The sequence below is a fragment of the Dermochelys coriacea genome, chromosome 3, assembly GCF_009764565.3.
Source record: "Dermochelys coriacea isolate rDerCor1 chromosome 3, rDerCor1.pri.v4, whole genome shotgun sequence".
In the NCBI taxonomy this organism is placed as follows: domain Eukaryota; kingdom Metazoa; phylum Chordata; order Testudines; family Dermochelyidae; genus Dermochelys; species Dermochelys coriacea.
The window spans coordinates 11,419,919-11,431,368 of NC_050070.1; the positions used below are offsets into that span (position 1 = coordinate 11,419,919).

At 40.6% G+C, this 11,450-nt stretch overlaps 1 protein-coding gene across 1 annotated transcript; it reads right to left on the reverse strand.

Moving 5' to 3' along the window:
• Positions 1-1,147: 1,147 nt before the first annotated feature.
• On the reverse strand, positions 1,148-9,758 carry LOC119852617 (interleukin-17F-like). The gene is made up of 3 exons (XM_038394014.1): positions 9,750-9,758; positions 2,169-2,416; positions 1,148-1,382 (listed from the first exon to the last, which is right to left on the reverse strand). The coding sequence occupies exons 1-3, from the start codon at positions 9,756-9,758 to the stop codon at positions 1,148-1,150; spliced, it is 492 nt and encodes a 163-aa protein (XP_038249942.1).
• Positions 9,759-11,450: the final 1,692 nt, after the last annotated feature.

Genomic DNA, 11,450 nt, shown 5'->3' on the forward strand with positions numbered 1-11,450 from the left:
ACCCCTTACCATGACCCAAGTCCTATTTTCCCCCCTTTTATCTTTACTCAGAAACTCTCAACTGCTCTGCTTTTCACTTTCTTCTGGACCTCTGAAAAAGTGTATGTATCCTTGATTTATAATGCAACACCTCCTCCCTTTTTTCCCTGCTTGTCCTTCCTGAATAAGCTATACCCCTCTCTACCAACATACCTGCCACTGGAATTGAGTGACTTGGTGGTGTTGTGAGTCACAGATAATGTGAAACCTGTGCTGCAGATGGCAAACACAATTAGTAGGTAAATCAGACACACACAAACAAGGGATCTGAAGAACCCTGCTGCTTCAGCTCTACCAAAACCGAACCTCTATCACTTGAGCTCTAGGAGATCTCCTTTAAGAGACAGCAGTAGTAGGGACCTTATCCTCTCAGTGGATCACTCATTAGATGGCAACATTGCACACAAAGAAACAGTAGATTTATTCACCAGATTTTTATTGAATAAATACAGAAAATAATCAGATACATTATTTGGAATCTCATCTCTTAATGGTATAAATAATTGTATAAATAGATCATTTAAATAGAGATTCAAAAATATACCATTTCACCACTGTTTTCCTGGGGGTTTACATAGATAGTTAAATGACTGCAAATTTGCTTTTATGTTCCATATCCATTTGCAGAAAAAGAAAGAAAATGACATATTTGCTTTTTTAAAAGTCTTGATCTGTTACAAATATAATAATTTATTTTTATGAACACTTAAAAAAAGCCTCTGGATTTTAGAATCAGATACAGGGTGATTTCCCCAAGGCTTTGGTTGACTCTAGACCTGGTCAAAATGGTTTGAATTTTGAAATAAAAAACAACAAACAAATGGGGGAAAAGGTTGATACCAAATTATGAAAGTTTTTACCCTTTTATCTCCCACTTATGGATCTGGTTGAATTTTGAAATTCAGATTGTCAAAATCTGGGGGATTTTTTTTTAAATTTGTATTTCTCCCCCTTTTTTTGGCCAGCTGTCTTTGAATCTGGCTATTGATTATGGCCTGGCCCAGTTCCAGTGAAATCAGTGGGAGTTGGCTCAGGCCATTTGTTAAATCTGATGCCCATGGCTGGTTCTCCATGTGGTTTCCTTCTTCTGATCTGCTGGCTTCTTTTACTACAGGTAGTGGATGATGGGCCTGGCACAGGTACAGCCCACAGTGACCAGCTGTTTCTCCAGCCGGTATGTGTGCTGGCAGCCTCTCTGCTCCCTTTGGAGAACAAGGATCTCATGTTGGATGGGGATGGAGTTCATGCTGTAGTCCTCCTGTCCGGTGGAGTCCACACAGCTGTAATGGCGGCACTTGGCCTGAGCGATCACTTGGGGGAATCGGTTGGGATCTTCATTAATGCTGTGAAGCAACACACAAAGAGAATTAATTGGTCAAAGTGGAAGCCTGGCCACTGCCCTGAATCAGCAGGGCTTTCTCCTCAGCTAAATCTTGCTTATCACCCAGACACAGTTTGCAAATGCCTCCTTGAGATTCACCTTTTCCCATGATTCCTAGAGTTAGCTTGTGCTGGGTCAATGTCTGAGCTCCTGCAATGCTCAGTCACTTCATGAGTCTGACTAGTTTCAATGGGAGTTTTTGCCTGAATAAGGATTGATTACAACTGAATGAAGACTTCAGTATCAGGCCCAATGTTCTCAAAGCCTAGTGTCCCGCTAACATCAATGGCAAAACTCCCATTGACTTAAATGGTGTAGGATTGAGCCCTTGGGGGTATTTTGCTGGACTTTCTGAGGCAGGATTTGCACTCAGATATGTCAGACCAGAAATGGCTCTGAAAAAAAGAGCTGTGATAAATCCTAAAGTTAATTAGTTTTCTATCCTTAGAGCTGAGTTGGACCATCTTTTTGTTCACTGTTTATACAGCGCCTAGCACAATGGGGTCTTAGTCCATGACTGGGGCTCCTAGATGCTACCACAATACAAATAAATAATAATTAATAAATATCCAGTTATCATTTTTGCATGAGGAATCTGACCATCGCCATATGGACTGGCAGGTCAAAGTTAATATTTCTGGATACAGCAGTGCACTGTGTTTTGTCCTGGGGACATCCCCTCTCTATGCCTAAGCAGTGCTTTGGAAAAGCCCGGTGCATTTCCAGACAATGGGGACATGAACTGTACCTGTAATCCCAGGGAGACATAGACCGGTTATTGACATCATGACCCACTTTGGTAGCATGCTTTGTGCTACTGATGTTTATGTCAACTTTCACACTAAGAGGGAATCTGGAATCTTTTTGGGGAGGGCAGTCATCACTCTTTTTCTCATCAGTGCCTCTCTCTGTGTTGAATCCAGTCTGTACTGCCTTTCCATAGGCTGAATTCTTCGCCTGGAGCACCAGGATCAGCATTAACAGCAGTGAACGGAACTGAAATAGAGAAACACCATGATTAGTTAATGCAGAGCACAGAACACAGGAATGTGCTGTATAGCTTCAGCAACAAGTTATATCCTGAAATTCAACTCTTGGCTTGGAGGGCTCATGCAGGCCCAGCTCTGCTTGCAGTTGATAGGTTCAGAGATGAACAAAGTTCTACTTCATTCACAGAAACCTTTTGTGTCTAAAGAGAACCCATGACAATTCTCATGATTTTTATGAGATGGATGCACTTATAAACATCTAATATATATAAGTAAGTTCATAGGAAGATACCCACCTTTGCAAAAATACAGCAGAGTGTGGGTTAGTGTTTAGGATTGGGAGCTAGGAATCCTCTTTCCAGGCCCAATCTCTGCTAGTATAAATAGAATAGCTCCATTAACATGTGTGGACTTTTGACCATTTACACAAACAGAGAATTTGCCCCTCTGACTCCAAATTTTGTGCAGAGATAACTCATCAATGGCTGAAGGTAGAAACATCAAACTTAGCTTATTCTGTTGATCTCATTGAGACTAAATATAAAACAAAGTCTGAAGACCATAAGTTCTTTTATTGTAAGTTAGTAGTCTAAGAAATTCCAGGTTGTATTAAATAATAAATAATCTAATTTAACAAATAATTTCACATAAAGGAACTCTAAGAAATAAGCACAAGGAGACACAGTAAGGTTGAGTTTTGAACCTTATTGTTTCATTTCCTGACTTTCGAGTTCCTGAGTTCTCAAAGTTAATATTGAATTAGTGCTAGCTTTGTGTATCGAAAATAATATCTCCTAATTATCCAGAACAGCACAAAGCAGCCACAAAATACTAGTGATTCTGAGCCTAAACATCAGAATTTTTAAAAAAGAAAAGATTTAGGATTGATATTTTATATCTTCAATTGATTAGTGATATCACATAGTAGCATTCTCTGTGGTTTCCTTGTTTACTTTTCATGTATGACATTTTTAGCAATTAAGAAAAAAAAAAGGAAATACCCAAACAAAAAACTAAGTTAAGGTTGACTGTACAAACCAGTAACTAAATGGTAAAAGAAAAATCAAGCATTATAAACCCAGTAATTCAGAATTACAGTGAAAAGAAATGCAAATATTTTAAGGTACAAAAATGCATAGTAAAGGTGCTAATAACCATTACTCTGCCCTGTAATGATACGCCATACGTTTCAATATTTGCTGCTCCCAATTTAGATTACATTGATTTTAAAAAATATCTATTAGAAATTACATCAGTTACAATCAAATTTAACAAAGCTAGTACTTACCAATGGAGCACTTCTTGTAAAAGTCATTGTATTGCAGTCTCTCTTACTTTGTCTGATGTGTGTATAGGATATTTTCAACTGAACCTGTCTGTGTGCATGAACTTCAGGGCTTTATATAAGGACTTCTTCTCTCACTGCCCTAGTTTCCCTTGCAATTCCATTGCAATTGTTTTTTCCCAACCTTATTTGTGGTTCTTGCTCTGGACTATGACTTAACTTTACATAAAACTTTACATAAAACTTCCACTCCATGAACTCCAGGAAATGAAGTTATTGTGGTAACTGACAAACTGCTACTTGTTAATCTTAAAACCCATTTGATTTCAAGGAGTTTGAGTATAAACTGTCATAAGTAGTAAATTAGTGTCATCAGTTTGGAATATTTGCATAATTTGCTCCCTTTCTGGAACAAAATTGAAGTCAGACACAAAATCCTTATGCTGTATTGATCAGAAATAAGGTTAGGTGCTAAGTGAATTCAGGTAACTGTGGTTAATTCATCAGATGTATGTTGAGATACTTTGTGGTCTTTCCTGGCAACACCACATGTATCATACTTGCGGTAGTGTTACAGAAATATAGGAATTGCCAGACTGGATCCTATCCATGGTCCATCTAGTCCAATGTCCTGTCTCTGACAGTGGCCAGCACAAGATGTTTCACAGGAAGGTACAACCTCCCTGAAGTGGACATTTTGGGGAGAACCTGCCCGCAAGGAAAGTTTCCTCCTGTCTTCCAATATTTATTAGAGGCTGGCTTATACCCTGACACATGGGAATTTAAATCCCTTCCCGAGCACTTGGTTTCTTTTAACATTTACTCTTATAACTCAGGATGGTCTTGTTACCTTTATCAATGCCCAATCTCTGTTTCAATTCTGCTAAGATCTTGGCCTCAATTATAGATTGTGGTAATGAGTTCTATAGACTAATAATGCATGATGTGAAAATTTACTTCCTTTTACCCGTTTTGAATTTACCAGCCTTCCATGTCATTGAATTCTGAGAAAGGTAGAAGAGAAATTCTCAATCTACTTTCTCTATCCCATTCATTATTCTTTCTGTCTGGAAGATTGGTCATTCAGAGTGCCAACAAGTTAAACTCTGTTGGGAGGATAGGCAGAGATTAGATGTTCTAGTGTTATGCTGGAAGGAAGATAATACTTAGTCCTGCCATGAGTGCAGGGGACTGGACTAGATGACCTCTCAAGGTCCCTTCCAGTCCTATGATTCTATGATTATCTATCTCTCTATCTATCCATCGCCACCGATCACCGTAGTGTCTGAACACTTGCTATTTAAAATCAATGGCAATAGTGAAGTGGCTACTTGAACTCATGTTGGGTGGTAGGAGTTTAAGTTAAAAGGGGCTGTCTGTGTCATTTTCATGATGAAAAGGCTTTTTTTCGAAGGGGAAGATTTTGCAGTGTTTCCTAAAGCCAGTCAGACTCTGGATTCGTCTGACCTCCTCTGGAAGTTTGTTCCATCGCTGGATCCCCTCAATTGAAATGGTCCCCTCTTGTTCCCCTTCTCCCTAAGGTGAACAGTCCTTCTCTTTTCAGCTGCTCTTCATACAAGAATTTTTCCATGTGTCTAATCTTTCCCTTAAGGCAGCCTATTCACAGATGGGAGAAGAGTCATCACACACTGGTACAAAGAGCAGATTGGTTCATTATTCATGGCCTTGTCTTACAGTTGATTTTTCATTCTAGACTCATTGACCTGACCGAAAGGGGCCGGCAGAAGGAATCCCTTCTTCAGACACCATTAAGAGAGGGAAAACATATGGGACTTAACAACACACAGGACATGCAAAGAGTGTCCCAGGATAGACAAGGCTAGCTTGTCTGATGTGTGTATAGGATATTTTCAACTGAAACTGGAGGAGAGATAGCTCAGTGGTTTGAGCATTGGCCTGATAAACCCAGGGTTGTGAGTTCAATCCTTGAGGGGGCCATTTAGGGATCAGGGCAAAAATTGGGGATTGGTTCTGCTTTGAGCAGGGGGTTGGACTAGATGACCTCCTGAGGTCCCTTCCAACCCTGATATTCTATGGTGGAACCTTGTTTGTGCTCCAAGCAATGTCTGATGGTGTGGAAGGAAGTTATTGCATGTGGAACAGTGGCAGGATGTAAACCTTAGGAAGTACTAGGGGCCTGTAGCTGCAAGGTGCTCAGCATCACCTGTGAGGTGCTGAACCCCATCAGCGCCTTCTACCTTCAATGGGAGCTAAAGGCACTGAGGCATTAGTACTTCCTAGGCCATATGCCAATGCACTGATGGACAGTATGTTGGGCAAAGAATTTCATTGGACAGAGGGTATCATGTACATCTACAAAACCACTGAGTCAATTCTACCTGTCAGTCTTCTGTCTGAAACCCATTGGTAATGCACCCCATCACCAGGGTAACCAGGTGCCACATACACCAATTAAATGCAACCATTCATTCAGCAGGATTTGGCAGTATTTCCACTGATCCATCACTCACCAGCAGGGTCCCTCTGCCTTGTTTGGGGGAGGCATAGCTGGCTAGTTTAGCACTGACATTATTGTAAGGCGGTTGGTGTAAACAGGTGAGTCTGGTGTTAAGCTCTGCTGGGGGACAGGCTCCGCTTCCTTCTGACTTCTGGTGGTGATGAGCTCCACAGTCGGGGCCCCCTCAGAGAATATTGAATCCCAGCTTCTGAGAGTTCCAGCTGGGGTTTTATCAACCTCAGTATCCCTGGTTATAGCAACTGCTCATTTTGTATTCATTTCTTACATAGGCAAAACTCCTACTGAAGTAATTGAACACACCGAAAGATTGGACCCCAGTTTGACATTTTTTAAGCCTGATCTTGCAAGATGATGACTTCTTTGGGAGCATCTCCAGCATTTGGCTGCTGGATGAGATCCTTGGCTGGGGTAAATCAGCATAGCTTCATAGACATCAATGGAGTTATGCTGATTTACACCAGTGGAGGATCTGGTCCTCTTTGCCTTACATTGAAGGTCCTGGTGGATACATTTCCCCTGTGACTTGACTTGTCATGCTTGGGGGAGTAGCTTTATTTCTTGACACACAATCTCCATCCATTCTTTTGGGGGTATTGAAATTCAAAACCTCCAGGAAAGGTTCAACATCAACATTATCTGGATTGATCATATTTTCCTAGTGACCTTTACATTAATAGATTATATATATCGAAAGGGATAAATCCAACCCTGGTATAAAGAGCAAAACCCTGTTAACTTCAGGAGAGTGTTGTGTGATGTATTTGGTCTATATCTATGTGTCCATTCATCTCTCTTGTGGCTCCACCTCTGGGATAGACTTTTACGTCTCCCATCCCATCTCAGACATGGAATAGCTCTTGCTTCAGGTGTGCTCTTAAATTGTGTCAGGGTTGGGAAGGAAGGAATAGGAATAGCGGAGCAGTGATGCAAAATTGCTCCTTTGGGGCCAGACCCCACCTCTTGTTCAGGTGCCTTGGCCCCAGTGCAGATGAGGTGCATGCCAAATGCACTGCCTACATGCACCAATGCACCTTCTCGGCATTGAAACTCAGGCATAATTCAGTTCTCCAAGGTGGTGGGAGGACTTCACCCTTGGCGATGAAAGGGCAAAAGGAAAAGGTGGTGCAGTGGTTATGTAACTCATTATTCCCCTCTGGGACCTGAATATGACCTTGGGATGACCTCCGTGTAATAAGATCTCCCAGTCTCAGCCTTACCTCTTCTCTGGAGGATGGATCTTCCACTCACAGGCTACTTCTCAGTCAACCATCAAGAACAGAAATCTGATTTCAATAACCAGGCAGGTGAGCTCCTGCCTCAAACGTGAGTGCTCACCAGTGGTTGTGTATCACAGTGTTCACTATCAAAGAACTGCTACAATTGTTACATCATTTTATCTTCCTAAAGGAGCTAACTTATAGAACCAGGTTCAACTCTGGCATGTCAGTAAAATTCCCATTCAGCTCAATGATATTGGGAGGGAAGTTTCTTCACTCATCTATTGCTGAGTTTGAGTGAAGTTCTAAAGTATAGTTTATTGAGATACATATTCTGCAATGTTCATAGATCACTGGATAAATAGATAGACTGGAGTTCTACAGATGGAAAGAAAAAACATAAGTAAATCCATAAATAAATATGTATTATATTTGGTAAGTGTGATTGTATATGTTGTGTATAAAATTGTGCACTTTTAAAATCTATCTATCTATCTATCTGCCCTTTTAGTTGAAAAAAAAAGGTTGTACCATTAAAAATTCCCCCTTCCCCTCCAAAATATGCATTGAGCAAGGGAAAATGTAGGCTACGTTTTAGGAAGAGTAGGCACTACAACACTGGGGAAACCCCATAGTCTGAATCATTAACACTAGACTGGACAAAGCAATGAAGAATATAGACTGCAGGATACAATCCAGCACTGACGTCTTTCTGGGCAAGGACTAGATGTCCTAATCTATTTTCTTTCCAACTTGTAATTTTGGTGATTCCCATGAGTGAAGGCTGTGCTAATTCGAAGCATGCTTAATATCTGCTCATTGGTACAAATTCTGTCTTCAGTTTTTTCAAAGGGGTATAACTGAGGGTAGAACTTTGTCCTCTATTTCTGGGATAGCCATGACCTATATTACCTCCCTCCGAAGTACGCTAAGATCTGAAATGTTAAATGCGTAGTTTAATTTCCTCTCAAAGTTAGAGACATACAGGCTAACGGAAACCCTTCTCACAGAGAGGGGTTTTCTCTTTAGCCATTTACTGAAATACTCAAAGTGGGTCAGGGAACTTTCCATTTCTGAAACCAATGAAAATCTCAAAAATATCTTTCTGGCTTAAGGTTAGATCGATGGAACTTGACCCTGAATTGAGGCTGATCAGTGGTCTGGGTCATTCTGATGTGTGAATAGACAACATCCTGATGTAGCCTGATATTAAAAAAAAACTAAGATATCTTCCTGTGGTTTGTGTTATGAATCATGAAATCTTTTGATCTGCAATTGTTATGAAAAGACATAGACACAGAGGGAGGAAGAGCGGGTGAACCCCAGGATGTATATCCAGGAATGACATAGTATGTGCAAAGAAAGTTGCCACAATACAGACCGTGATCATAGAATCACAGACTTTAAGGTCAGAAGGGACCATTATGATCGTCTAGTCTGGCCTCCTGCATAACTCAGGCCACAGAATCTCACCCCTCACTCCTGTAACAAACCCCTAACCTATGCCTGAGCTATTGAAGTCCTCAAATCATGGTTTAAAGACTTCAAGATGCAGATAATCCTCCAGCAAGTGACCCGTGCCCCACGCTGCAGAGGCAGGCGAAAAACCCCCAGGGCCTCTTCCAATCTGTATGGAGGAAAATTCCTTCCCGACCCCAAATATGGCAATCAGCTAAACCCTAAGCAGGTGGACAAGCTTAGACACCAGCCAGACACCCAGTAAATAATTCTCTGTAGTAACTCAGATCCCACCCTATCTAATGTCCCATCACAGGCCATTGGACCTATTTACCACTAATAGTCAAAGATCAATTAATTTGCAAAATTAGGTTAAGCCCATCATACCATCCTCTCCATAAACTTATCAAGCTTAGTCTTGAAGCCAGATATGTCTTTTGCCTCCACTGCTCCCCTTTAAAGGGTGTTCCAGAACTTGATTCCTCTGATGGTTAGAAACCTTCATCTAATTTCAAGTCTAAACTTCCTGATGGCCAGTTTATATCCATTTGTTCTTGTGTCCACATGGGTACTGAGCTTAAATAATTCCTCTCCCTCCCTGGTATTTATCCCCCTGATATATTTATAGAGAGCAATCATATCTCCCCTCAGCCTTCTTTTGGTTAGGCTAAACAAGCCAAGCTTTTTGAGTCTCCTTTCATAAGACAGGTTTTCCATTCCTCGGATCATCCTAATAGCCCTTCTCTGTACCTGTTCCAGTTTGAATTCATCTTTCTTAAACATGGGAGACCAGAACTGCACACAGTATTCCAGATGAGGTCTCACCAGTGCCTTGTATAATGGTACTAACACCTCCTTATCCCTACTGGAAATACCTCACCTGGTGCATCGCAAGACCACATTAGCTTTTTTTCACGGCCATATCACATTGGCAGCTCATAGTCATCCTGTGATCAACCAATACTCCGAGGTCCTTCTCCTCCTCTGTTACTTCCAAGTGATGCGTCCCCAGTTTATAACAAAAATTCTTGTTATTAATCCCTAAATGCATGACCTTTGCACTTTTCACTATTAAATTTCATCCTATCACTATTACTCCAGTTTACAAGGTCATCCAGATCTTCCTGTATGATATCCCGGTCCCTCTCTGTATTGGCAATATCTCCCAGCTTTGTGTCATCTGCAAACTTTATTAGCACATTCCCACTTTTTGTGCCAAGGTCAGTAATAAAAAGATTAAATAAGATTGGTCTCAAAACTGATCCCTAAGGAACTCCACTAGTAACCTCCTTCCAGCCTGACAGTTCAGTTTTCATTATGACCCATTGTAGTCGCCCCTTTAACCAGTTCCTTATCCACCTTTCAATTTTCATATTGATCCCCATCTTTTCCAATTTAGCTAATAATTCCCCGTGTTGAACCATATCAAATACCTTACTGAAATCGAGGTAAATTAGATCCACTACAAAAAGAAAAGGAGTACTTGTGGCACCTTAGACACTAACAAATTTATTAGAGCATAAGCTTTTGTTAGTCTCTAAGGTGCCACAAGTACTCCTTTTCTTTTTGCGAATACAGACTAACACGGCTGCTACTCTGAAATAGATCCACTATGTTTCCTTTGTCTAAAAATCTGTTACCTTCTCAAAGAAGGAGATCAAGTTGGTTTGGCACAATCTACCTTTTGTAAAACCATGTTGTATTTTGTCCCAATTACCATTGACTTCAATGTCCTTAACTACTTTCTCCTTCAAATTTTTTTCCAAGATCTTGCATACTACAGATGTCAAATTAACAGGCCTGTAGTTACCCGGATCACTTTTTTCCCTTTCTTAAAAATAGGAACTATGTTAGTAATTCTCCAGTCATACGGTACAACCCCTACATTTACAGATGAATTAAAAATTCTTGCTAATGGGCTTGCAATTTCATGTGCCAGTTCCTTTAATATTCTTGGATGAAGATTATCTGGGCCCCCCGATTTAGTCCCATTAATCTGTTTGAGTTTGGCTTCTACCTCGGATGTGGTAACATCTACCTCCATATCCTCATTCCCATTTGTCATCCTACCATTATCCCTAAACTCATCATTAGCCTCATTAAAGACTGAGGCAAAGTATTTGTTTAGATATTGGGACATGCCTAAGTTATCCTTAACCTCCACTCCATTGTCAGTGTTTACCGGTCCCACTTCTTCTTTGTTTTCTTCTTATTTATATGGCTATAGAACCTTTTACTATTGATTTTAATTCCCTTTGCAAGGTCCCAACTCCACATGGCTTTTGGCCTTTCTCACTTTATCTCTACATATTCTGACTTCAATAAGGTAGCTTTCCTTGTTAATTCCTCCCATCTTCCACTTCTTGTAGGCTTTCTGCTTTTTCTTAATCACCTCTCTGAGATGCTTGCTCATCCAGCTTAGTCTATAACTTCTGCCTATGAGTTTTTCCCCTTTCTTGGGATGCAGGCTTCTGATAGTTTCTGCAACCTTGACTTGAAGTAATTCCAGGCCTCCTCCGCCTTTAGATCCAAAAGTTCTTCAATCCAATCCACTTCCCTAACTAATTTCCTTAATTTTTTA